At 52.5% G+C, this 24,243-nt stretch overlaps 11 protein-coding genes across 11 annotated transcripts; 5 read left to right on the top strand and 6 right to left on the bottom strand.

Annotated features, from left to right (window-relative positions):
• Nucleotides 1-28: 28 nt before the first annotated feature.
• On the bottom strand, nucleotides 29-1,192 carry IAQ61_007557 (uncharacterized protein; the record flags this gene model as incomplete). Its single annotated transcript, XM_066097634.1, has 1 exon — nucleotides 29-1,192. One exon carries the CDS (start codon nucleotides 1,190-1,192, stop codon nucleotides 29-31), a length of 1,164 nt encoding a protein of 387 aa, XP_065952131.1.
• Nucleotides 1,193-1,857: 665 nt separating this feature from the next.
• Nucleotides 1,858-5,296, top strand: IAQ61_007558 (uncharacterized protein). Its single transcript, XM_003842258.2, has 3 exons — nucleotides 1,858-2,188; nucleotides 2,243-3,910; nucleotides 3,964-5,296. The coding sequence occupies exons 1-3, from the start codon at nucleotides 1,997-1,999 to the stop codon at nucleotides 5,128-5,130; spliced, it is 3,027 nt and encodes a 1,008-aa protein (XP_003842306.1). The 5' UTR covers nucleotides 1,858-1,996; the 3' UTR covers nucleotides 5,131-5,296.
• Nucleotides 5,297-6,024: 728 nt separating this feature from the next.
• Nucleotides 6,025-7,911, bottom strand: IAQ61_007559 (uncharacterized protein). The gene is made up of 6 exons (XM_003842257.2): nucleotides 7,603-7,911; nucleotides 7,507-7,547; nucleotides 7,243-7,391; nucleotides 7,032-7,183; nucleotides 6,731-6,968; nucleotides 6,025-6,650 (listed from the first exon to the last, which is right to left on the bottom strand). Exons 1-6 carry the CDS (start codon nucleotides 7,609-7,611, stop codon nucleotides 6,562-6,564), a joined length of 678 nt encoding a protein of 225 aa, XP_003842305.1. The 5' UTR covers nucleotides 7,612-7,911; the 3' UTR covers nucleotides 6,025-6,561.
• Nucleotides 7,912-7,941: 30 nt separating this feature from the next.
• On the bottom strand, nucleotides 7,942-9,368 carry SBP1 (single stranded nucleic acid binding protein). The gene is made up of 4 exons (XM_003842256.2): nucleotides 8,930-9,368; nucleotides 8,615-8,879; nucleotides 8,433-8,561; nucleotides 7,942-8,380 (listed from the first exon to the last, which is right to left on the bottom strand). The coding sequence occupies exons 1-4, from the start codon at nucleotides 9,224-9,226 to the stop codon at nucleotides 8,301-8,303; spliced, it is 771 nt and encodes a 256-aa protein (XP_003842304.2). The 5' UTR covers nucleotides 9,227-9,368; the 3' UTR covers nucleotides 7,942-8,300.
• A 701-nt stretch (nucleotides 9,369-10,069) lies between these two features.
• Nucleotides 10,070-13,172, bottom strand: IAQ61_007561 (uncharacterized protein; the record flags this gene model as incomplete). Its single annotated transcript, XM_066097635.1, has 3 exons — nucleotides 10,070-12,296; nucleotides 12,538-12,609; nucleotides 13,162-13,172. The coding sequence occupies 3 exons, from the start codon at nucleotides 13,170-13,172 to the stop codon at nucleotides 10,070-10,072; spliced, it is 2,310 nt and encodes a 769-aa protein (XP_065952132.1).
• A 244-nt stretch (nucleotides 13,173-13,416) lies between these two features.
• IAQ61_007562 (uncharacterized protein) lies at nucleotides 13,417-15,058 on the bottom strand (the record flags this gene model as incomplete). Its single annotated transcript, XM_066097636.1, has 3 exons — nucleotides 13,417-14,272; nucleotides 14,320-14,718; nucleotides 14,781-15,058. 3 exons carry the CDS (start codon nucleotides 15,056-15,058, stop codon nucleotides 13,417-13,419), a joined length of 1,533 nt encoding a protein of 510 aa, XP_065952133.1.
• A 970-nt stretch (nucleotides 15,059-16,028) lies between these two features.
• Nucleotides 16,029-16,582, top strand: IAQ61_007563 (uncharacterized protein; the record flags this gene model as incomplete). The annotated part of the gene is made up of 2 exons (XM_003842252.2): nucleotides 16,029-16,059; nucleotides 16,128-16,582. The coding sequence occupies 2 exons, from the start codon at nucleotides 16,029-16,031 to the stop codon at nucleotides 16,580-16,582; spliced, it is 486 nt and encodes a 161-aa protein (XP_003842300.2).
• Nucleotides 16,583-17,079: 497 nt separating this feature from the next.
• IAQ61_007564 (uncharacterized protein) lies at nucleotides 17,080-18,158 on the top strand. The gene is made up of 3 exons (XM_003842251.2): nucleotides 17,080-17,204; nucleotides 17,256-17,450; nucleotides 17,502-18,158. The coding sequence occupies exons 1-3, from the start codon at nucleotides 17,112-17,114 to the stop codon at nucleotides 17,988-17,990; spliced, it is 777 nt and encodes a 258-aa protein (XP_003842299.2). The 5' UTR covers nucleotides 17,080-17,111; the 3' UTR covers nucleotides 17,991-18,158.
• A 249-nt stretch (nucleotides 18,159-18,407) lies between these two features.
• IAQ61_007565 (uncharacterized protein) lies at nucleotides 18,408-18,986 on the top strand (the record flags this gene model as incomplete). The annotated part of the gene is made up of 1 exon (XM_003842250.2): nucleotides 18,408-18,986. One exon carries the CDS (start codon nucleotides 18,408-18,410, stop codon nucleotides 18,984-18,986), a length of 579 nt encoding a protein of 192 aa, XP_003842298.1.
• A 653-nt stretch (nucleotides 18,987-19,639) lies between these two features.
• Nucleotides 19,640-20,920, top strand: IAQ61_007566 (uncharacterized protein; the record flags this gene model as incomplete). Its single annotated transcript, XM_003842249.2, has 1 exon — nucleotides 19,640-20,920. One exon carries the CDS (start codon nucleotides 19,640-19,642, stop codon nucleotides 20,918-20,920), a length of 1,281 nt encoding a protein of 426 aa, XP_003842297.2.
• A 1,791-nt stretch (nucleotides 20,921-22,711) lies between these two features.
• On the bottom strand, nucleotides 22,712-23,522 carry IAQ61_007567 (uncharacterized protein; the record flags this gene model as incomplete). Its single annotated transcript, XM_066097637.1, has 3 exons — nucleotides 22,712-22,745; nucleotides 22,793-23,440; nucleotides 23,491-23,522. 3 exons carry the CDS (start codon nucleotides 23,520-23,522, stop codon nucleotides 22,712-22,714), a joined length of 714 nt encoding a protein of 237 aa, XP_065952134.1.
• Nucleotides 23,523-24,243: the final 721 nt, after the last annotated feature.

Below are 24,243 nucleotides of genomic sequence, written 5' to 3' on the forward strand. Positions count from 1 at the left end.
GCCCATAGTAGAATGAAGGTATATTTCGTCAAAGGGTTTTACTCGTTAACGTGAAATACCTGTCAAAGTTAGACTGGTGGTCATGGGATGGAGGCTTGGTGAGACTTACAAGGTAGTTTGGTAATCCGAAACTCTCCCAGTTCAAGCGGCTCGCCATCTTGGCGAATCCCTCAGTCTCGATGAGATGGTAGAAGGCAAATGGTGGAAACATGGCTCCATCACGGTGTACCTCGGCCTTGACCAGTAGTGTTGCACCGCCAACACCATCGAGCTTGATCTTAGTACCAGGATCGGCGGATGGATCGTACATCTTGGCCATTAAAGTGCGGTAAGTCGCCATCTCGGCGTATCCTTCAAGCAGAATGTCATCCTTGCCCATCTTTGCGCCTAGCTCCCTCGCCGTGGGGCTGTCGATCCAGTTGTTGAAGTCGTATTCACGAATGGCCATGGCCTTCTTTTCCTCGTTGTAGTATCGCTGGAAGCAGTTGGGTGCAATGATGGGCACATCATAGCTAGCAAGGTCCTGGATCAGACTGGGCGGGGTCTCGACGATGTCCGCATCCATCCAGAGGACCCAGGATGTCGTAGGCCCTAGTGTGGTGAAGAGGAGAGAGTTGCGCGCTTTGGCCATGGCTGCGCGACGTGGCTTCTGATTTTCCATCTTATGTCGCTCAGCCTCATCCTGAGAGATCAAAGGGCTCTCAGTGTCCTGGCGAAGGATGGTGATGGACGAGAAGCGCTTTGCTTTGGGCCCTGTCTGCGTCTTCGTGATCTGGGCCTGGAGAGCTGCATAGGCTGCATTGCCTTCCTTCGTCTTGGGTATTATGAAACCGAGGGAGATGAGATGGTGGGGGTAGGTGAGTTTGAGCAAATTGTCCCAGTACGCTTGGTAGAAGCGCGCGAGGGGCGTCAGGATGAGGACCGTCTCCTCGTTCTCAATGGGCGTCCGCGAGGTGGTGACATTGTTCATGTAGTAATGTACGACGGGCGGCGCCGCCTGTGGAGCGTTGGCCTTGGATTTGCGGAAGGGCAGTGAGGGTGGAGACAAGGGGCTTGACGCCGTCTCGCTACGGTTGGATCTGCCAGCGGAGGGGCCATCGCCGCCCGAGAAGAAGAAGACGAAGAAGCCTATGCAGAGAATGCCAGCGAGGATGATGGTGATGGGGTTGGATCGGCGCAAAGAGCGTGCCATGGTGGGCGGGCAGGGGAAAGATGGCGCACCACGGTCGCCAAAAGTCGAAGAGCGTCTACGAATGGGGCATCAGAAAGAGATTGGGGGTGGCGGGCGAGGATGGAGAGGGTGAAGGTGCGGGTGCGGGTGCGGGTGAGATTTGGCGCAAGGAGGCAGGGTAGGAAGGGTGTACAAGATGTGGCCAAACTGGCGTTCAAAAAAGTGTTCGGCGGGCGTGTTACTATGTACTGTGGTAGGTAGGGGAGGTCTGTAGGGATGGCGCAGCGACACAGTCAAATGTACGCGGGACAGGCCAGATAAACACACAGACGAGACGGATAGCTCTTCTTTCCCGGAGCTTACAGCAGCAGCAGCAGGGGGGGAAGGGGGGTGGGGGTGAAAGAGAAGCGCAAAAAATGTCAGGAATGGCTGACTGCGGCAGCGTGTCGTGCTGTGCGTACTGTTGTGTATCGCCCTTGCAACCGGCGGCCGTTTCGATGCCGCCAAGCTGACTCATCTGGTATCTTAGTAAAATACCCAGGGGAAGCGTTCTCGGCTGACTCATCCTGTTAATTACGCAGGCCAAACTGTCCCATACCCTACCCAGCCTAGTGCGTCCTAATGTGGTTAATTCAAAATTGCGGGAAGGGAACGAAGCTTAACCTCCGACCGAGTGCTGACCTCATGTAATTATTTTTTTTGGATTCAGTTCGAATTTCGGTCCCTCCCCCATTCCCATTCGATTAACTCTAGTGTGGCTGGGCTACAACACCATTCATTTATTTCTACCTCACCTGCTCGCTATGATCCACTGACTCTCAATCAATGCCTCTGCTGGCCCCGCGACGATGGCTTGTCCCTCAGACCTCTTCAGCTCCAAATGCTCTCTTGTCCCGTTTCGCAGTCGCTCACGCCAAAGCAAAAGGCAAGAGATCAATTGTGAATAGACCCCCGCCTCAGATACAGCCCTCGCCATTCGCTGCCGCCACAATCATTCCTCACTCGGTCAACCAAGATGTAGGTCCATGTCTTGACATCAAATTGCCCTCGACACCCGCTGACCCTCCATAGGAGCGAACGCTGCTCAGTCACGTACGGTCTGTAGGTCAGCACAGAGCCAAAGAGAAACTATGTGTCATTCTTGTCACACCGTCCTTCGCCTCAAAGTTGCTCGACGATGGGTTCATGGGCAAGTTCCTCTATCGCGTTTTCAACAAGACTATCGTCAAACTCAAGGCAAAGAGCATTTTTAATATGCGGATCGAGGCATTGTGTGCTGTGGTGGACAAGCTGCCCGTTGGTCGACCACTTACGGCACTAGACAACCTCTACTCTGAAGGCGAAGCCCGTGACTACGAGCTGCCTGTCGCTGCAACCGGATTCGAAGGCTTTGCCTATGTTTCCCTCCCAGCCGCATACAGTGCACCATCGAATCTACATTTACCACCAGTATCCACATGCCCAGGTGCAATCGATTTCGTTACGTCGGCGGGCCGTCCGAACAGTTCAGAACATGGCAAGGCTTTGCCAGACTACGAGGTGCTGCGCCTGCCACTAGCAAATACTATCTTCCAGACTGGTACCGCAACCACTATGTTCCGCTTATGCTACGAGACCCAAGCGACTGGACCCGTTCTACACAAGGTGTCGAGGGAAAAGCTTTCGCACTATCAAGTTCGTGTCAACGCACATCTTGAAGGCCGTAAGATCAAAAACGGCATCCCAGGCTTGGTCACTTCCTTGAGCATTCCCCTTCTGCCTTTGACCATGCCCCGACATGTCAGTGGATGTATGGGCAATATCATCCGTCGCATCATTGATAGCAAAGGTGACGAAGTGACGGCCTCGTCAGAGCTCGAGGAAGTGGTTCCAAAGTTCTTCCAAGCCCGAGGTGAACCTGCACAAGCCACAACAGCCTGGGCACTAGTTGTACCTTCTCAGTTGAAACCGTTAGTCTCCAGTTCGACGAAGTACTGGCTAGACCGAAACGGAGACGTAGGGGCCGACTATCAGTGGGAGAGTCTATGGAAAAGTGACCCACCTGTGTGGTCCAATGCTGTAGCAGACGCCATCGCTCGAGGTGCTCGACTCCACCGTGTGCTGAGCGGAGGCGGTGGATGGGGAGAGAAAGCTGGTCTCTTGTCGCTGGATCCTGCTCCAGTTACCGTTCCTAGCGAAACGTCTGGTACAGAGGAGTTGCCGAGCACACCTGCTGATCCTGAGGACTTTGCTTCTACTCTCACACCCGTTATAAATGACGGTGATTTGATACAATTCTTCATACAACCATGGTCACATTTATCTGCAGAGGCTGCACGATACGACACTGAAGAGCAAATCAAGGCGATACCTGAGGATCGTGCTGTGGGCTGGGAGCTCGGCACAGTCCCAAGCACAGCTGATTCCATCCCCGGGAGGTCTTGGCAGCATGCGGAACCAGTTTCATCAGGAGCGTCGATCTTCAAACATAGTTTCGGTGCTTTGACCGAAGGACCACTAACACTTACAAAGCGTATCTTGAAAGGTGCCTTGGTTGACACATCGGTCACTACGACCATCGATGTGCCTTTTGCTCGGTTTTGGAAATTAGATATCGAGAGGCCCAAGACACCAAAGAAGAGTAGAGATAAAAACAAGCTCAAGGCGGTGAGCACTGCATTGAAGCAGCTCGATAACGAAACTACGGGATTTCAAAGGGAAGATAGACAAAATGTAGATGAGGATGGTGCTCCCCAAGACGTAGGTGAGCGTAGAACAGCGAATTAAATACAGCAATGCACTGATTTTCGAAGCCACCACCTCTCACTCCCTTCAAGGTACCTAATTCAGTACACACCAAAAACTTGGGGGCAATCGGGAGCGGTCCACACCAATCTCAGCAACTCCAATCTAGACAGGAGGAATGTCTTCAAGCCTGGGACATTCACCAAGCCAAAAAGGATGAAACTTCCCAACTGCCAGTGCATCGCGTTCTCTCTTCGAACGTATTAGAAGCAAGTCGCCTGGAAGAAGCAAGTCGCTTGGAAAGGAGCCCAAGGAGCCCAAGAAGCCCACTCTACAAGAAGTTGAAAGCAAGGCATCGAGGGCTGCATCGACATCTTATCCGCTTGACAGAGGAATACAACGCCGCCATGCAAAGCCTCGCAGATCGACACATCACCCTGTCACATCTAGCACACGTCGTACCTCCATTTCACATCGATCATGAGTCTCTCAACCTTGGTGCTGACTCTCTACAATCCACGTCCGTCGACTTGACTAAAGACGACGATTCCGCCACTCTCGCTGCCAGCCAAGGTAAACACCAGCCCGCTCAGCCGATCGAAGTGCCACCCGCAACCCCACCCATCCACAAAATCAAGCACAGATTCCGCGAAAGTCCTGCCTCCCTCATGAAGCGAGCTTATATCATTGAGCAAAGACTCGCCCGGGTCGCGACAACGGCCCGCTCGCTTCTCTTCCAAGCCTACGGCCCTCGCGGCATCAGGCCGATTTCCGGGCGGAAGAAATTTTACGCCTCTGAACGTGGTGGCAGGGTAGCTGCCAAACGAGCAGGGATCATGTGGGCTGGTCTTGGGGTAAAAGGGATGACGGACGCCGAGCTGAGTGCGAAATTCCAAAGCTTCGTGCGCCAGAGGAAGAACAGGGTCTATTACTTTAGACAGCGCAAAGAGAGGAAGATGATGCTGAAATGGAGGCAACGGCGGACGAAGAGAAGGGCGGTGGTGAGGAGATCGGCAGAGTACATTATGCTCAGGAGAATGAGGTCGGAGAGGGTGAGGCGGGTGCAGCAGCCTGGTGTGACGCGTATCCGCACCTACCTCAGTACATCCCCGGGCTTGAGAGGCTCGGTGCGGTCGAGTCCGAGACGGTGGGCGAACAGCAAGAGGACGGAACATAAGAGGAGGGATGCTGCAAAGCAGCTCGAAGATTTGGCTAGGTCCTGGCTTGGTGGCTAGATGGATTTATTTCTCTTCATTCTGGAAAGAAGCATATCGTTGTTATTTTAGTCCGTACTTTTGATGTTGCAAATGCCTTGTCTGGTGGGTATGCCCGGTTGTCAGAATGGGGTGTGTAGTAGATATATACATGTACATTTCTATGCATCTAATATTATTATTTTCCATGCATCTCGCCATCCAATCATAATCTCAACCCTTTCTTGAACATAAATCCCCCCACCATCCATCTTCAACCCGTGAGTCCGTGACATACATGCAACCGCACTTCAAACAAGCAAATGTCAGGTCTCTCAGCTGCTGCACGAGCCCCATTTCACAACGCACCCCACGAGACAATTCTAGCCATTATACTTTTCTTCCTATTACACTCGTCACCGCAGGACAGGCAAGCGTAGTGGTTATATGCGACACTGACGCTAACAACAACGGCCAACAACCAACAGTACCGTACCTGTTTCCCTCTTCCCCCTCGCTGTCCACGTCATGACACAAGACATTGCTCTGCGCAATCGAGAATGTGTATGGTACCGACGGGACACCTAGTTTGTAGCGTGTTTTGTTTGTAGGTGGGTAGGATATGAAGAGGGAAGATGTGTACATGTGGGATGGGGGATGTTGTGTTGTAGAACTCGACGAGTAGGAGTTCTACGGGGTGGATGAGTTGCTCAGCAGTTACAGTTAGAGGGAGAAAGGGATATACGTGTGAAAGGAAGGGGTTTGTGGATGGATGGAGGGTCAGTACACGCATGACATATGGCACACACACACACACACACAAATCCAAACACAAATCCAATCCAAATTCATTCAACCCCACCCTCCACCCACCCCTACATACCCCCTACATAAACAACCCCCCCCCCACCCCCGAAACCCCGCATCACCTCGCCCCCCGCCTCCCCACCCGAGACAGAAAAGCAAAAGTTCCCAGCGCCTATGCCCAATGCGCGGTATGATATGGAAAGAAGAAGAAAAAAAAGAACAGAAAAAGGAAAAAGAAGTAGAAGAAGTAGAAACATCCAGCTTTTTTCCCCTGCGAAGAAAACGCCCGTGCTTGTTGAACTCGGGGAGATTATTAAAGTGCGGGGAGGGGAGGCATGGGCATGGGGGGGTGGCATGATGGCATGGTATAGCGCGGAGAAAAAAGGGGGGTTTTAGGATGTGAGAGAAAGCGCGGTTGTGGATAGGAAATTAAGAGTCCTGGTGTGAGCATTTTTGTAGCACCGGGGATTTTTCCTGACTGAGAGTGGGCTGCGAAGAGAGGTTGGGTTCGGGGTTCGGGTGTGGTCCGCTAATCAAGGGGGGGGGGCTGGATTCTCGAAGCCAACGACGGATGTTGGATTTTGGCAACAGGACCGCGATGTTGTGGTTGTCAAATCCAGGGCGATACGTGGCAGCTCGCTCGCTCGCTCGCTCACGGGGCCAGGCTCATAAATCTGTCTTGCTGGCTGTAAAGTCCCACAGCATCTTGACGAGCGAGTCTGGAAGGGTGTAGAGATCGACGTGGAACTCGCCATCTGCGTTGCGTCGTTAGTTCAAGTTCGTTGTCTGAAAAGGGGGATAAGAAGTGGTGGTGGGGGACAGGATGGAAACGTACTCTCGACATCGTTCTTGGTGTATGTCTCGCTGGTCTTGTTGTCGTGCACCATCGTGACCACGTGCAGCAAGTCGTCCTCGCTCAGCTTCTGCAGCCCGTCGGCCAGCTTCTCCATGTCAACGTTCTTGTCCCGCCTGTTCTTCTTCTTGGCTGCCTCCTTGCCGCGGACACCATTGGCGTCGACGGGGCCGCTTTCTTGCAGTATGGCGAGGAGTTCAGGCTTGGGGTTGCGAAAAGTCTGTACGTGACAGCGTTAGTATTTGGCCACGTCCCATTTTCAGAGCAGAATACTGAGACGTACGATTTGATGCTTGGCCTCGTAGCGCTCAGACTGGAAGTTGAGGTCGTGCTCTAGAGTGTGATCGCCGCCCTTGCCTACGGCTGTGAGGACAATGTTCATGTCGAACTCTCCCCAACCCTTCTCGTCGATTCGGAACGGGGGCTTCTTGAAGACTGTTGCTTCTGTTAGGTTGCCTGTTGTGGTGGGAAGGTTACAGTGTCTGCGCGCTTACCCTGCTTGTTCCTCTCGAATGTGGGATGGAGATTGTATGTGCACTTCTCGAAGACGGTGGGAAGGACCTCGTTGCCCTGATCGTCTAATAGCCAGACCTCGATGCTCCATTTGCGCATGGGGTAGCCTTCCATAGGCGAAGGCTCTTCGCTGTAATGCGCATGTTAGCCACTGGCAGATGAGTTGAAGGTTCCGCAGCATGGGAATCAGCGCGTAGACGCGTGAGAAAGCGAAGCGCCTGCGATCGCATACAATATACACGTACATGGGCTTCTGATGAGTGACAAGCTTAACATATCGCTTGACCTGGAGCATGTTAGCATCTCGCAGGGCATTTCATCTCTAAAGAGGCGCAACTCACGTCCGGCATTTTGAATAGCTAGGCAGTATGCGCTTTTTGTTGCAATGAACCGGTATGAGGGTGCGATCGTACGCGACTACACTTGGGCGGAGGGCGCGTTCCTTGTCGCAATTGTGGTATCTGAAGTTGGGAATCACGGTGGTGGCTGGCTGGCTGGGGAGCTTTGATTTGGCGGAGGCAGACCCAAGTCGCGGGGCCGACAGCCTTGGGGTGGGTGCAGCCGGGCCTTGGCACAAACGACAAGCATGAGACGGCTGCATGCATGACCTGGATGTCGTGACAGCTTGTTTCTCACCCAGGTGAGAGAGAGAGAGAGAGAGAGAGTGTGTGTGTGTGTGTGTGTGTTTGAGAGAGATAGAGACAGTGTGTGCGTCTATGTGTTTGTACCACACCATCGGTCATTGCTACAACAAGCATTTACCTCTATCTCAGCACATGGAGGGACTTTTGTCAACTTCACATGCTCACCACCGACTAGCAAGCGCTTCCAGGGATTATTGTACTTGGGAAATGCCATGGGCTACTACAGTAGCCCGGCCAATTTAGGGCTATCTACAATGTGCAGGGTGTGGGGGTCATGTCGTCTATCCTCGTGGTATGTTACCCTCCCAAAGATCATCGCTGTTTCGTGCATGCATGCATCGTTCCCTAATTCCTCCCGCATATACCAAACTGAACATGGAACATCACTTGGACGTTTACGCCTCCGACTTGCTACCAAAGAGGGCCTCGTTCTCTTGCTGAGCCTTGATGAAAGCCTCTTTGAAGGCGTTGGCGTCTGCACACGATGATTAGTATGAGGCTGCGGCTCTTACGCCAAGTCGACTTACTCTCGCTGTTGGCAAAACGGATGGCCAGGGTCTGAGCTTCAGGCTCGCCTTCGCTGACATCGGCGGCAGCGTTCCAGACCCAACTGCGGTCGCTGCCTACGTTGGGAGAAAGCTTCATGTCAGGGACAACTGCGACGCAGTCAGTATCATTTTCGCTTTTTCCTTTGGGTGATACATCATACCGTAGTGGTTGGCGCAAACCTTGAGGGTCTTGTCGCGGCGCATCACCAGACGGGTCTTGCCATTCTCCTTGTGCTTGAGTAACCGCACGTCGCCAGTGCCGCGCTCCTTCCACTCCCGCGATTCCCTGTCAAACTTGAACAACTTGGCGCGCATCTTGAAGACTTGCTCCTCAAGCTCCTCATTGGTCTTCGTGTCGACCTTCTCGGTGAGGTGGACAACGGGCGCGAACTCGACGTCGGGCTCCTCGTTCTCGGGGTTCTCGTCCTTTGCCGCTGTCAGTATGGTGCATGTTGCAGTTGAGCGCGCAGCCTTACATCGCCCTTGGGCTTGGAAGCGCCAGATGGCTCGTCGACATCGTCAACTTCCTCCCTCTTGACCTTTGCGGGACCGCCACCGAACATGGAGAAGACATTGTCCTTCACTGCGGCTGCAGCCGAGCTGGCAGTGTCTGTGGCCTTCTCGGTGATTGACTTATCGTCCTTGGTCTCTGTGCTCTCGGTCTTGTTTGCGGCGATGCCCGTGGTGACCTTTGCAGTCTCGTCCTCCACCAACCTGGCGCCAGGTGCGGCGGCCTGGTCGGCGGCGGGGTCTGGCTTGGCGACGTCAGACATGTTGTGATGTGGCGATGAAGAAAGGCGGGCGAGCGTGTGGCGAGCAGAAAACGGAAGGGCGAAAAATGAGTCCTTTTGTGGGTGTGGGTGTGTGTATGTGTTTGGGTGTTCGTCGCTGTCTCGCTGCTTTGCCCTAGAAAATGAAGTGGGAGGCGCGATGGAGGGGCAACACCGCGCTAAACCGCTTTTGACTCAGGGACCATTCTGGCGGCCTCTCACCAGCCACTTGCATACTCACACTCGCAGTTGCCCGGACACGCTTACTGATTGCTTCTTGGCCCATCATCCAAGCCGACAATCTCGTATGTGAATCACAAGCAATTTCTTTCTGCCCACCACATGCACGGCCTCTACATATATCCACATAACCTACCTTTTTGCGAGTGTGGCAGGTGGCAGGTGGCAGGTGGCAGGTGGCATCATGATAGAAGGATGGGTCAAGGCGACGTCATACACGCTTCACTTGCAGATCGAAGCTAGCATGATCTCAAGAGGGAGGAGGGGCAATTACATACATATCGCAAGTCTCGCAAGGACTACATAGAACCGTCGCTAGGATCGTGGTATATCGTGGGCCTACTTACAATGCTGTCTTCCAAACGCCAGAAAAGTTTCTCTCCCTCCAGAGGCAACCCAACCCATATGGTCCCATCACATCATGGCCTGCCGGTGGATAGGTCGTGGGTATAGCCCCCAACACGACGCCGACTCCTAGAATCTGAGGTCTCCGCACAGCAAACCCTTATGACCGCCCAAAGAAAATGAAACCGAGACTCCAGGCTTTAAAGCTTCCCTCTTCCCTCGCCTTCTTACTGACTACAGCCCACCCCGAAACCCTACAACTCAAGCCATATCCCGCACCTTTGCGCATGCCCAACTCTCTGCATCCTTGCTGCCTTTGACCCTCAAGCCGGTGGCAGTCTCTAATTTGCATCGAAGACGGAGGGCATTTTTCCTGGCTTTCAATACGGTCGGCGAGGTCCGAACTGGCGCAGTTGCCTGGCGAAGCCCTGTCCATGCGGCGCCTTGAGCCTGCTTCAACCGTTCAGTGCCTGTAGATACTTGAGCTTGCACTGCCTGCCGTGCATCTTGGATATAGGCTGCTACTTGTTCCTTGGGCGTGTTGGCAGCTTCTAGTCTCGCCAGCTGTGCCTGCATCTGCTGCACCGCTGAAGATGACAAGCCTTGGAGATTGTTCATTGCTGTGCCGAGTACCTGCTGTAGCCTTGACTTGTTGTGCCCTAGAGTGATCTCGAAAGACTGCCTCAGCAAAGGCTTCGAGTAGGTCGCAATCTTCACGGTGAAGTTACTCTTAGGATACTCCGACTCAAGATCGACAATATAATCGCCATTTATAGTACGGTTGTAACGAATAGCGATGGGTTGGTTTTCCCGAGAAACATTGATCTGTATCTGAGGCTTGTTCTTGCTTGCCTTGAAGCTTCCCTTTGGAGCAAGGATGAATTGATGGTCTCCCATGCCTAAGATGTGGAAGCTATGATCCTTGCTCGGTTTCTTTTGTTTCGCACTTGGCTTTTTGGCTGACTTGGCCGGCGATGGGATGGCAGAAGGCCCAGTGGACAACGGCTTTGCAGTGGAAACGGATGCCACAGGTAAACTAGATGAAGTTGGTATAGTTTGGACGATTGTGGAGCTCAGCGGGAAAGCCTGCGATGAGCTGTCCACTTCAGCTGTCCAGTTGGAAGACATCTGATAGAACATGGGACCGTATGCTATTCCAAGGAAAACAGCGGGCAACAGTGTACACAACAGGATAGCCTTCAACCAAGGCTTGAGGATCGGCCATATTGATGCCAGAAAATCAAACGTTATACTGTTCTTCTCTTGCCTCGGGAAAAGCAGCCTCGATTCACCTCGTGCGTGTGGAGTGGACAATAAATTAGGACTCATGAGCGCCAAATGACGGTTTAGCTGAGACGGCTCGAGGTGTACGAACGTGTAGTAGTCCAAAGGAAGGACTTCTTTTAGCTCGTACTCTGTATCACCGTCATTGCTGCCCTCGACGTGTACCCTGAGCATCCGTGGATCGAAGGAAGTTGCGCCGGCCCCGTAAGGCCGCGCAGTTGTTAGGTTAATACAGGCAATGCCTTCGCGTTGGAAGACATTACCGGCAGCTGCATAGTCGCGCGCGTCAGTATTTCCCATGCTTGCTGCATGACAGAAGATGACTAGATCTGGTCGATTGTCTGGCGCGGAGCGGAGGCCACGGCCGAGTTTTAATTCCTGTCCGTCTTCTAGTATTGCCAGGACGTGTGAGGGCTTCTCATGAGCCGCAAACGTGTGAAGCTCAACACACCGCAGCCTGTGCATAATTGGGCTATACGGTTCAATCTGACCTCTGACCATGACCGATTTGGAGGGGTGTGGTGATGCGGTGAGTGCCTTGCCGATGTGTTCGGTAATCAGATCCTCAATCCACTTGTCAGGCTTACCAATATAGAGTATCCTATATGTGTCTGGGGTAGAAGCGTATTGTGGGGCGAGGGCGGCTTTGACCAGCATTCGGATTTGGGCACAGCCGTATACTTCGAGTACTTTGTGCAGCTCCCCATTGGCGTCGGGCTTGCTAATAAAGACTTCACTGCCCTGTGTGACGCCGTCCTCCTGCATGGGTTGCTCGTCCAGCCTGATCCACATGCTCCCGCTGCGATCCAAGCCGGCCGCTCGTTCAGTCAGCGTGCTATCTTGACCACTGCCAATCGAGAGTACGTCCATGTGGTTATCTGCGTTCTCGGCCTGCGAGGAGTGGAAACTATCCTGCAGGTCCTTGTCGCCCATTGGATAATTGAAGTCATCATCACTAAACTCCGAGGCATTGTCAGGCGTGGGGCCATCCGTGGACGCAATAGACTCTGTATGAGCCTCGTCGTCCGATGTCTCGAGCAGACTGTCGCCAAGGACGTCGTAGGTGCTGCCGTCGAGCGAGCTACCGGCCTCATCGGCGGGGCGTGCGGACGATCTCATTATCAACGTGTCTAGGTCTAGTCTGGCGAGCGACTGGTTGACCCGCATGGGAGGAAACTTGAAATCTTGAGGAGGGTCAGGACTACTAGTAGGCATGTCAATAGATAGTCATGGAAGGAAATGGGTGTGTGAGAGCAAGCTGGCAATGTGCAGAGGAAGGAGACAGTGGGGGAAGGGAGAGGTGGGGGGGTTTGGAGGGGGAGCATGGGCTCTGTCTCTTGGAGAGGGTGGGTGCACGTGTGTAGGATAGCAGAGCGGGCGGGCGCTGCCTAACAGCTAGTCGCGGACCAGGGCCGCCAGGCGCGTGTTTGGAAAGGGAGTCTTACCAGCCAGGGTTTCGCTGATGGAGGAGGAGGAGGATGATGATGATGATGATGATGATGCAAGCGGGGGCGACGCTGAAACAACACACAGCACCTCTGTACGCTACACAGTGTAGACCGTGGATACTACTGTATCTCTTTGCAAGGAACGAAAAAGAGGGGCTGCCCCAGGTGGTTCTCGTCGTCAGTTAAAGAGTGCTCAAGAGCAGCAAGCGGAAGTGGAGGAGGACGTCAGATGGGCTACCGGGCGTTGAATGGGGTGATGATGCAGCTTGCCTCTTTGCCGCCTGATGGCCTATGGTACCGGTACCGTACAACGTAGAGTACCAGTCGGCTTCCAGAGAGGAGAGGGGTCCCAATGACCTCTGCCTGGCCTGCCTCTGCCCTAACCCCACGTCGCGCCCCCGATTAGACAGTTGGTCATACACTACTCTCTACTCTCTACTGCCTACCTACCACCACAGCACACTACCGGTACATACCCGTACCGCTCTCCGCCAACACACACCACCTACCTCACCTGCCCGACAGTGCAGACAAACCAAAAGTACACGCGCTGCCAGCCGACTAGGCACTTACACTCCAGACTGTCCTCAAGTGATTGACTCATCATCTATTGCAACATACACCTTGGACATGGCTGCGTCCCCGAAATGGCTGTTCACTAGTGGCTGCGCAACGGAGAGTGAGAGGCATGGTACCGGTAACGCTGCCCGCCTAGAGTATGACCTAGTCTGCACTTGGGGCCCCACTGACCAACGACAACCATATGCATTGCCAACACCATTGCGCCATACATGATAACAAGCCTATGATGATACTCCCACGGTACCTGCGCCCGGCAAATGGTATAGCGCATCAAAAGGAAAAACTCGCACATCGTCATCCAGCCGGACCAGGGGACGCCCAACCTCCAGCAACCTCGACCCAATCCGCAAGACACGACCCTTCTTTGCCCTCCACGTCCACAATGTCCGTGTCGCATTTACAGCGGCAGCCCACCCCATTCTCTTTGACCGCATCTGGCGTCGCCCAGTATCTGTCTTCTTCAAGTCGTTCCTTCTCGTCCACTGTCGTCTTCTCCAGATAGGGCTCTCTGGGTAATTGTCGAGCCGGTGCATTTGCTGGGCAATGCTGAATGGTCGTGTGCCGATACCCAAAATCACGAAAGTAATGCAGGTCACTGGGACTTAGGAGGATGCCAGCAGCTAGCGAATGGATGGGTGCGTCTCCCCAGCGCTCGTTCCAAAACCCGCCACTGCGGTCCATCAATTCGAAAAAGTCGTTGTATTCTTGGCTTCGGAACCAGTTCAGGTTAGCAATCTCAAAGTTGCTCCAGAAGTGGCACATGTTGTACGATTCGCCTTCCATGTTTTCCGGATGGATCTTTGGTAGGCCATTCTCACCAGGGTCCGAGTTCATCATTTCTTGCGGGAAGAAATTGGGTTTTGTTTCCATCTTCGGCTCCGCCTTGTCCTCCTCCTCAGGCTTCTCCACAAACATCTCCCAAAGCCCCTTCGAGGTAAAATTGTTCATTCGTTTGTAAGCGGATGCATACCGAAAGATGTTGGGAACCGTCTCTCGCAGCTCTTTGACGGCGATAGTAAAGCCATATGTCTTCTTGTTCCGAATCATGTGGATGAACGGGTCATAGGTAATGTCACAGAAGTATTTGATCTCCGGCTCCAGTCGCCAGTACCAATCATACTTTAACAGCACCTCGTGCTGGTAGAATTTGCTTTTCCATGTTAGCCTGCATGCAAGGAACCGAGTGATAGGGCTTACCCGGAATAGAATCGACACATGTGATGATAGCTCTCCATGCCCCCGTACATGATAGCCTGGTCGCCCTGCTTTGCAATGCCTTCCTTTGCCACTGCTGGATCTACCCAGTCCGGAAACCCCCAATGCTCTGGTGGAATCTTGCCCCATTCGACTGGTGCGCTTGTGTGATTCAAGACCGTCTCTCGAAATGTCTCGTTGAAGTCGCCGTCGTTCAGGAAGACATATGGGTAGTGAAACCACCGATTGAAATGTCTTTCGATGGACTTGATCGATTGTATGACACCGTCCAGTTCCTTGTTCCTCGCAAGGACCACGAAAGCAGCGTTCGCGCGGGGGCCGTTGACCTGGGGTTCGAGACAGCCGGTCGCGAATGGCTTGTCGTACTTTTCGCTAATCTTACTGTGCACAGTCAGCTAGCTAGCTCTTAACTTTGAAGGGAAAGATTCCAGGTTCTTTCCTACCGGATATATGGAGGCGCTCCAGCGGGCATATTCATGATGCCATCAGAGTCGGGCGACCTCACGAAGAGGACTAGTATTAATATTATGACGAGGCATGGAAATAGAAGCACCAGGCCCAACGGTACCGAGAGGGAGGAATTGCTCTTCAGTCGTATTCTCCGTCGAAAGAAGCCCAGTCTGGTCGATGCTTTCTCTGCGCGCCGCGATCCATGGTCGAACGTTTCTGTGGCCTGCTTGGACGTTGGCAGCCTCCCCGTGATGTTCTGCAGGAAGCCCATGGCGGTGTTGTTGTGTACGAGTGTCAAGGCGAAGCTTGTCTGCCCGTAGCAGTCCTGGAAGGCCCCGTTCGACCACCAGCCGATCTACGCTGGGAGGGCGGAAGCGAGCAGTGTGTAGGATGACTGCGATGTGCAGGGCGAGCAAATGCAGTAAGGGGCGACGTGTTTGATCCACGGAATTCGAACTTGCAACGAGTGACGGGGGTGCCAGACCGAGGGGGTGTGCGACTGGGAAGGCCGATCGGGTGTTGGCGCAAGTGCTAGCACGCTGGAACGGGGGAATCTGGCGGGAGAGAGAAAGGAGTGTCGATGGTTAGGTATTGCACCAGTATTTGGTTGCGACAATCACTAGCTAGACCACCACTAGCCGAATCGGCGCCATGGTGTTTCTGTGTACAAGCATGTGTGCGTTTCGCGATTCGCAGTGGTGGAGCTGAGTGGGCAAGGAAGACGTCGACTCCCCACCTGTCCAGGCTGGATTTCAACGCAGGGACCAACAATCAAATCAAAACAAGGCTGGCCAGTGGCAGGCACGCTGATGGCAGGCCCAGCTGTTGGCCGTTGCTTCATGGCCGGGTTGGTCTGCCGCGGGCCTCGTTCATACCACCCATGCGGCCGAGAGGAAGAGAGAGGTTCGAACTTGGAATCGAATCCTCCTTGCGAGCGATACCGGCACGGTATACTATAGAGACCGAGCCTTGCGAGTGACAGGTGACGTGCGTCGTGCTGCTGTGCGCCTCGGAAAATGTTACGCCAAGCCCTGGTGGACGCCTCAAAGGGCCGCTTCGTTTGTACCCGTGGAACCGCATCGACAATCTCCCGCTAGTCAAGACTGCTTACTTACATCGGTACTCCTCTGGCCTGCAGTCTAACGCCTGACAGACTTATATACATAGTATTCACGTTGAAACGGATAAGGAGTCGACACCGGTGTCCTTGCACTTTTCACACTTGGCCCTCAAGCTGCAAGATGAGTTTCAAAGCCAAAGACCTGCAGTTCGGTGAGTCAAGGGGAGTACCTATTGCTTGGTGATTGGATGGGAGAGTAAGAGAGTCTGATAATGGATAGACAGTTCGCAGCCTGCTTTCCTGCAGCGTCTGAGGGGTCAGCTGCAAAGCGGAGACTCTGCCCGCCATGAGCAGCCAATCGCCAGAAACAAAAAGGCCAAAGAGAATGATGAAGATGATGCGCCCACCTATGTCCTCGAAGATACAAATCAATCTCTGACAAAAGAGGAGTACGAGGCGCTCCTATCAGGCAAAGAATCGAAAGAGGACCAAGATGCCACTGCTAAGACGGAAAGTCCAGACTCTGCAGAAGGCCCAGCCAAGTCGAAAGACAAGATTGTCCAAGTGGGAGGCAGTGTGAAGAAGCGCAAGGCGGCCAAGATCATTGGCGATGAGCAAGATGCAGACACCACGCAGCATCAAGATAGCTCACAGATGAATGGCAAAGTCGCCAAGAAGCCGAAGAAGAAAGGGAAAGCTGTCAAGCTCACGTTTGGCGATGAAGACGAAGGCTGAAACCCATTGCCAGCTTCACCCTCAGTGAAGACACAGTCTGGTACACATCAATCTGAGATGCGGTCAGAGGCTATGCAGTCCTGGTCCAATTACACCCCCTTTACTATGCGGGAGCTAAATGCCGTCGTATCTTTGACAGTTTCTCCAGGCCGGTATTCATTGTGGTGCCTAGAAAAGTCGGAGAGCTCTAAGGATATACCTACCGTACGGTACCTATGTCATGAAGATCTAGGGGTAGGTAAATATGTACCGGTAACCACGACGCCAAATCGTCCGCACAGTCATTGTATATCGTTTTGAATACAGCAGTATTGCATTGAAGAATACTCTGCTTGTTCGCGATCGTAAACTTTGCAAGCATGGATGAATCACACAATTGGCATGTCTCTTGCTTTCAGGTTTACAACGCTGCCTCGTGTAACATGAAACGTCGTGATACGGTCGGCACTTTCCGATATTCGGAAAGGTTCCGAACGAGCGCGTGCGCATCCTGGTCACCTTGTCTTCACGGAGTTCGTCTTTTGCTGCAATGTTGCAGTTTGGACATTTGGACCCAACACGACGATTTCGCTTTCTACCAACCAACGCTCCTCTGGGCAACATGACCAGATTGTCGCTCGAGGTAATGAAACAATACCATCTAGTCTTATACAATCTCTCATACAATATACAGGACTTTGACAGGCACATTGAGAGCCTACGCGCGCAGCTACAGTTCCTGAATGAGTCTCTTGAAGGCACAGATCACAATGCCCCCGACTGGCTGGCCACAGATCTCTTATCGCTACGGAACAAGTCGGGAAGGCTACATGACGACATGAAGCGCTTTCGAGACGAGTTGGACAGGCAGGGTCTGGCCGAGAAAAAGGTACGGGTAGCGTGCTATACCATCCGCCAACGCGACAACTCACGATACTAGGCAAAAACCTCGCAAAAACGACTCAGTATAGAAGGCTCAAAAGCGGCACGATCTAGCCCAATCTCGCAACCCTCCACCACCCGAAAATCAGCCATCTCTCCCCCTGTCGATCAAAGTCCCACACCAAAGGGCAAACCCACGCAAAATGCGGATGAGTATGTCGTCCAACACATCGATGTCACAAAGGAAGTCAATCGGAGATTGCGCGAAAGTCGTCTGCGGCGCCTCATGGAGACACCAAGGACGGCACAGAAACGAAAGTACAACGCGTTCGACGAACCGCGGTCTGAAAGCGCTACAGAGACAGACGATGAGGCAGGATCAAGGGGAGGGTACAGTGGCAGCGAGTATGAAAGAACGCCAACAAAGCGTCTGAAGAGCACTGGGGCATTCGAGCAGACAGGGAAGCGCAAAGATAATGGCCATGCAGCAGCGGGGACGAATGAACAGCATCAAGATCGATCGAGCTTCAAAAGAAGGAAAGTCTAATATTCTGTCATTCAGATGTATTTAGCCTTGGTTTACGCAGAGGCGTTGGATGAATGAGACAAAGGCAAGCTGCAATGAGTGTGGTAGATGCAGGCATATACAGCGAATTATTCCGATCCAGACTTTTTGCGAATATGCTGTGAATGACTGAAGCTACCCGACCGTCCGCCAAAGCTACAGATATCCCTAAAGCTCCTTAAACCCAACTCCATATGTGGTTGACATCTGATTGAGAGCTCTCCTCCGCGCTTTCTCCGCATCCACATGGAAGGTTTAGCCGAGCTCTGATCTTCGCATCATCGAACTTTTGACATGGCGACACAATTGCCCATTCCAAACATCCATCATATCCATCACAGAACCATTTACTGTCGCGCAAACACCCAAAAACCACCTGAATAGAATTTACAACACCGCATGTCCACACCTATCATGGCGACACCCCAGGCACCCCTCACCCCCGAGCAACGTCTTGCCGCCGAACAACAAGCCCAATATGCACGCATAACGCGCAACCTCGCCATTGGCGGCCTAGTCCTGTGTCCTATAATCGCGATCATGCCGCCTCGTAAATTAGACCTCTACACGTTTTCCTTGGGAGTCGGCTTCTACCTGTCCGCCGATCACTTGTGCACACTGCGGACAGGTCGGGGGTTGATCTCGAATCTAAACCCGATAAAGGCGGTAGATTCCATGCCAACGGAAAGGGCGAAAGAGATGCAGAGGATATTGAGGGAGGAACGGGAGAAGAGTAGAAAGGCGGGTGAGAGGACGGAAGTAGAGGAAGAAGGCAAGGGCGTAACTGGCATTTTGCAAAAGCTGTGGATGGGGAATGAGACGGAGGGTTGGAAGGAGCGGAGGCTGATGGAGGAGAAGAAGGCGTTGGAGGAGGGCAAAAGCTACACAGACATGATCTTGGAGCAGATATGGGAAGTGTGGAATTGGGATAAGAAAAAGGGTGGAGACGGCGAGGGGGAGGGGCCGAAGAAAGAGTAGGGCGAAAACTTGAGATGACTCAGATGTACGATATGAGGAAGTGCTTTTTTGAAGCGATGATATATGACTGATAATATTTTTGGCTGGTGAAAGATAGGGAGAACGAGATCTACGCAATGTCTTTTTGCTGGGTGAATCCCCTGGCGATTCTCACTGTCTCAACGGCGTTAGGGCGCTGCCATCAGAATGTCTTTCCCAATATACTGGCAGCTATGGATATATGCACATATGTAACAGACATGTGCATGGGCTTTCACAGGGCACGTACACACAACTGTTTTGACAATAGAGTCATTGTCTTTCCACACTGTTTGTGCAGTAAGTGCGGTTTCTATCTCTTGATTGGCCGTATATCAAGCAGCCGCACAGTTCACGGGTCCTCTTACAGTTGCAGTTTGCTTGCCATACACATCGACTGCGCAGGTACCCGTATCTTTACCCTTTTGCAACCACACCATTCAGCGCCCACCAAAACCTCCATGTCGATCTGTTTCAGCCCCGACCACTTTCAAAAGCAAATCCCCAGCTATATCTGGACGATGATCACGCATCCTCCCTTCACTGTGTAACCATCCTTCCCGATCCCGCCGGCTATCGAACCATCACGCGCCTCTTCCTCATTCTCGATAGACGTCTTCTGGTCACGAGCGGATATGTCTCAGCCGAGCACACAATGCAACGATGCTTCTCTTGATCCTTTCTTTCTATCATTCAACCACGAACATCAGCAGCAACTTCCAAGTCGAGCGGAACTAGAAGAACTGTTCAGTTCAAATAGATCAGAGCCAAACCCCATTTCATCGAACAACAGCGAAGTGTTCAATGACCTGGACTTCTCTTTCGATGATGCGTCGCTCGCTCAGATCAACTCGTCGACACCTTCATCGATTTCAACGCCAGACTGGTCGACATACAGCTTCGGCAATTCAGGCCTGAGCTATCCTACGCCTGAGCCAAATTCACCACACCCATATCCGCTTGACGTCAAGCAGTCCTCCGACAGCCCTGCAAATACGCACCTATCGCTTCACAACAGTCGGCCCCCTCATCTGCGCTCGAATACAACCACCACATGCCCTCCGCCACCACAACCCTACGTGCGTCGTCGGTCACTGAGCCAGGGCGATGCAGATCGCATTGCTGCTGCAAACACGATACCGAATCCGACATTTGTCCGCCTCCAAGCTCCGCGTTCTCGATCAACCACACCGGAAGAGAAGAAAAGGTGCAGCCCGTATGCACAACATGGTCGCAGTGCTAGTCAGGGGCTCGGCCCACGAGGTCGCCCTTTGAAACAGCCGACAACACCACATGGACGGCACGGAAGCCCACTGATCGGAGGAATGTTCTCAACTCCAATTGGAACCCCCTTGGATGACGTGATGGAGGTTGATGATTCTGGATACACCGCCAGTTCGCGCAGCTTTAGTCGGTCATCACACCACGCACAGGGAGCCACGAGTTCCTCGGCTCGTCACAAAAAAGACGGGGCTCCCGTCTTCAAACGTCTGATGCGTCCTGAGGACCTCGCAAAGAGCAGACACATTATACAGATTGGAGCCATGGCCACCAAGACAGCTCCCGTCCACCTCGACCCCAATCTGCAAGGTATCTCACCATCTGCCTCCCACCACGACCGCATTCTCAAAAAACTCGACGATATCGAGCACCATCTTCGTCTGGAGAACGGAGGCAACGCCGATGCGCTGCGCGGATGCACAATGATACGCGAAGCGTTGGCTAAAAAGATGGAGATGGAACACACCATCATGTACGGTGAGAAGAAGGGTAAAGACGATGCTCTGGATGCACCTAGTACCGTGTTTAGTGAGATGGGGTGTAGTTTCCTGGGTGGAGGTGACGACGACAATGAACTGATGAAGCTGCTCATGCAGGAAACTAAGCAGGCGGACTGCAAGCATGATGGGGAGTAGGGTGTTTGTAATATATCTAGTCTGAAGTTTCGAGGATTGCTAATAAAGGAGCTTGGCGATGTTAGTTTTGGGATATATATACACACGGTTGGTGGTTGGCATAGGGATATATTACTGAAACGACATGTATGAAACCAAACAGCGTCTATCATGATTTCGTATACAATAGCAAATTCAACATCACTTGAGTTGTGCCAACCCTCCCTAATCAATCCCACACAACCCGACTCCCCAACATCCCCAACCAAACAACCCCCTTCCCTTCCCTCCCCCCCGAAAAAAGAACTCTACAACCCCTTCTAATAACTCTTCCCAACCCCTCTCAACCACCCACCCCTCCCCACATACACAGAAACCACAGCCTCCACCCGGCGAAAACACCGCGTCACCGCACCACCCTCTCAACCACACACATCCCCCCCGCGCACCCAAACCCCCATCATCCCACGCCGCAACGCTGCGCGCGGAACCAGCGAGACGCGCACGATGCTGTAAGAACAGTGCGTGTCTGCTGCAGAAAGGACCGGACGCTGTAGAAAAACAATTTCCAGCATGTTTTGAGGCGGGGCGTGTAGGAGCATGGGTTGGGGGGGTGTCGCTGTGGAGCTCTGTGATGATGAGGTGGAAGAGTAGGGCATGGGGGAAGGTTGGGATGGGGTGGAGGGCGTGGGTGTAGGAGAGAGTGTAGGAGAGAGTGTAGGAGAGAGTGTAGGAGAGAGTGAAGGAGAGAGTGAAGGAGGTGCTGGTGGGGTGGTTGAGGGAGTTGGTGTTGAGGAGGGATGGGAGGGTTGAGAAGGAGGCGTGGATTTGGGGGGTGGATGGGGGAGGAGGGGAGAGTGGGGGATGTTGTTAATAGTAAATTACGTTGTAGAGAAGGGAAGTGTGATGTTTAGGAGCTATAGACTAGTTATATAGAGTAGAGGGAAACAGCGTTAAAAGGTCAAGGTAAGGAACAGGGAGTTTACCAAAGCATTTTCTTCTTCTCTTTCCAGCCACGGCTCGTTCTGACCTTTTAAAGGGTCTGGGTAGAGAAAGGGACATCCAAGGCATGGGATTTTCATAGTGTAATTGTATCCATCTAACACTGTGATGATCTCAGGGGCAATCTCTGCAACGTCCTCCTCGGCAACAGCCGCCGTGAAAAACACCAGACAAGCAACCCTAAATATCGAAGTCGTCGTCTTGGATCAAACTCAAAGGTTAGTGAAGATTGTTACGCCAGGTGTGAGCTAGCTCAGCAGTACCAGGTACCATCTGACAGTACCGTACCAGGACGGCAAGGGGCCGTTTACCCGTCCCACTAGTGCAGTCGTGATGTTCAGCCGAGTTAGAAATACCCAGTATACTTTATACCTTTGAAGTTAACAAGGTATACAGGCCATTCCATCTGAATGTTTGCCGAGTGGGAGTGATGATAACAGTGATTTAAAGCTTCATGACGTTTTCCTCGCCCTTGACAAACCCCAGATAATCCGTGAAAGACTTCGCCAACATGATTATTCAACGAGAATGGTGGGAGATCTTGTTGATCCAATACATCGGAGATTTCATTCTTATTTTTTGATACATCATTATATCAAGCTTTGTGCTGCAGTTCATCAATGTCGAGCGTCCGCATGACCACGTTTGTTCAAGAAACACTGCTTCTGTATCTTTCTGTACTTGTGATATAGTCCCCACAATTCATCTAATCAAACTTCAAACCAGCCCCCTATCAGAACGCATGATGGCTCAGCCGGAGGGGGAACTAGAAAAGTCAAGATCGAGGTCGAGCCTGGAATGATTCTGGGCCTAATTAGCAGGCAACCAAGTCCAAAGAATCATTCTGACAAAGTCAGCACTGCTCGAGTCATGAGCACTCAACAAACTCACTCTGGATCCGCCGCTTTGTAACACGCGTTGTCTTCATGGCAGTGGTAGACGCACGTATCCTCCTTCCAAAGAGGCTCCGTCTCGAAATAACCCTCGCGATAATGTGGAATCGCATTCAAAACGTCTTGTAGCAGTCCATCGCACAGCGTCGAAGCATTTGGATCCGGCCAATAGTCCCCCACTCTCCAGACAATCACATCGACGAGGAAGCGGCGAAGTCCGCCATGCTCGGCCGTGCGTTCGTATAAGCCGGCTGCCCTCGCGTCGGCGAATGCTTGAACTGTCTTGGTACTGGATTTGCGGTACCATTCAATCATGAGGTCCATGGCGTGGTCCTGGTAGTTCGTGTCCTGTAGGTAGTCTCCGAGAAGGTGGGCCTGCGCGAGTGTTGCAATGTCTAGAAGACTATCGACTTCAGTAGCGGGCACGACGTGCAAACGGCCAGTGTACAGCCACTGGATGTAGACGCGGAAATCTCCAGCTTCCAATGTGGGTAGCTTTACAATCCGGTCTTCAGCTTCGCGCCATTTGCGACCAAGGGCAGCTTCAAAAAAGAGCGATGATTTGCGGATCAGAGTCTCGTGGATTGTGAATTTGGTGTAATCGGGTTCTCGTTCTACTTGGACAGTGATGACTTCAGCCCCTAGGCTGGTTTTGTCAGTTGTAGTCGCAGCTTGCAAGCACAGTGACTGCCTTACTCGAGCATCCTCGATTCTGAATAGGCGGGCATCGTGTTTGAGCTCCCTTGTTCGCGATATAACCGACAGGGCAGGTAAGAGTAATGCTCTCGATTGTGATTTCCCACGCCTGAAGAGTGAGTTCAAGGTTGTTGTGAGCTTGGAGTGAGGCCAGCGTGGTATGTTTTGTGTGCGTGTAGCGTTTACTTATATACAACTTACTGGAGCTGGACGGAGCTCTACATTAGCTCGACGAATCGAGTCTCGAAGCGATTGTTTGTTGTTGCGGTGAAGGAGAATGGAGCCTAAACAGATGACGTGCCCTTCATCAACCCGAGGAAGGAGCAGCTCCTGATGCAACGCCTCACCCCATGTCTTTCACCTGCACAGGCCGAAATGTACATGTCTTGCTCGTCACATTATTGAAGGATGTGACCTTGGTACAATCTCCTTCAAGTGATGGTCGATAGCGTAAGATCGCTTCTCCACCGTGAATCGTGATACCATGATCACCATGCAGACGCTCTGTGTGACGAGCTATGCGGTTTTACCTGCCGTGTGAGTCTGTCGTGATGTGTCGCTCATTCAGTACGAACTCGAGCTATCCAAACTTGGATTATCTCCGTCTTCTTGTTCGTCTGTATCATCGAGTCCTCTAAACTCAAACCTTCAAGATCCTTAGTCTTCTTCCACCGCATGGTCCCACACACTCATATTATCATGATCCCTCCTAACCCACCGTGCCGAAATAATTGGTCAGACCTGGTCTTGTAG

The sequence above is a fragment of the Plenodomus lingam genome (assembly GCF_022343315.1).
Source record: "Plenodomus lingam strain CAN1 chromosome Unknown contig_3, whole genome shotgun sequence".
NCBI classification, from domain to species: domain Eukaryota; kingdom Fungi; phylum Ascomycota; class Dothideomycetes; order Pleosporales; family Leptosphaeriaceae; genus Plenodomus; species Plenodomus lingam.

Coding starts and splice junctions, on each gene's coding strand:
- IAQ61_007558 (XM_003842258.2), top strand. CDS start 1,997: ATGCCTCTGCTGGCCCCGCGACGATGGCTTGTCCCTCAGACCTCTTCA. Junction 2,189..2,242: donor CTCACTCGGTCAACCAAGAT/GTAGGTCCATGT, acceptor GACCCTCCATAG/GAGCGAACGCTGCTCAGTCA. Junction 3,911..3,963: donor AGGATGGTGCTCCCCAAGAC/GTAGGTGAGCGT, acceptor TGATTTTCGAAG/CCACCACCTCTCACTCCCTT.
- IAQ61_007559 (XM_003842257.2), bottom strand. Junction 6,969..7,031: donor ACGAGGCCAAGCATCAAATC/GTACGTCTCAGT, acceptor TGTCACGTACAG/ACTTTTCGCAACCCCAAGCC. Junction 6,651..6,730: donor CACCAAGAACGATGTCGAGA/GTACGTTTCCAT, acceptor GACGCAACGCAG/ATGGCGAGTTCCACGTCGAT.
- SBP1 (XM_003842256.2), bottom strand. CDS start 9,226: ATGTCTGACGTCGCCAAGCCAGACCCCGCCGCCGACCAGGCCGCCGCA. Junction 8,880..8,929: donor CTTCCAAGCCCAAGGGCGAT/GTAAGGCTGCGC, acceptor ACAGCGGCAAAG/GACGAGAACCCCGAGAACGA. Junction 8,381..8,432: donor CCGTTTTGCCAACAGCGAGA/GTAAGTCGACTT, acceptor CATCGTGTGCAG/ACGCCAACGCCTTCAAAGAG.
- IAQ61_007564 (XM_003842251.2), top strand. CDS start 17,112: ATGTTGCAGTTTGGACATTTGGACCCAACACGACGATTTCGCTTTCTA. Junction 17,205..17,255: donor TGACCAGATTGTCGCTCGAG/GTAATGAAACAA, acceptor TACAATATACAG/GACTTTGACAGGCACATTGA. Junction 17,451..17,501: donor AGGGTCTGGCCGAGAAAAAG/GTACGGGTAGCG, acceptor TCACGATACTAG/GCAAAAACCTCGCAAAAACG.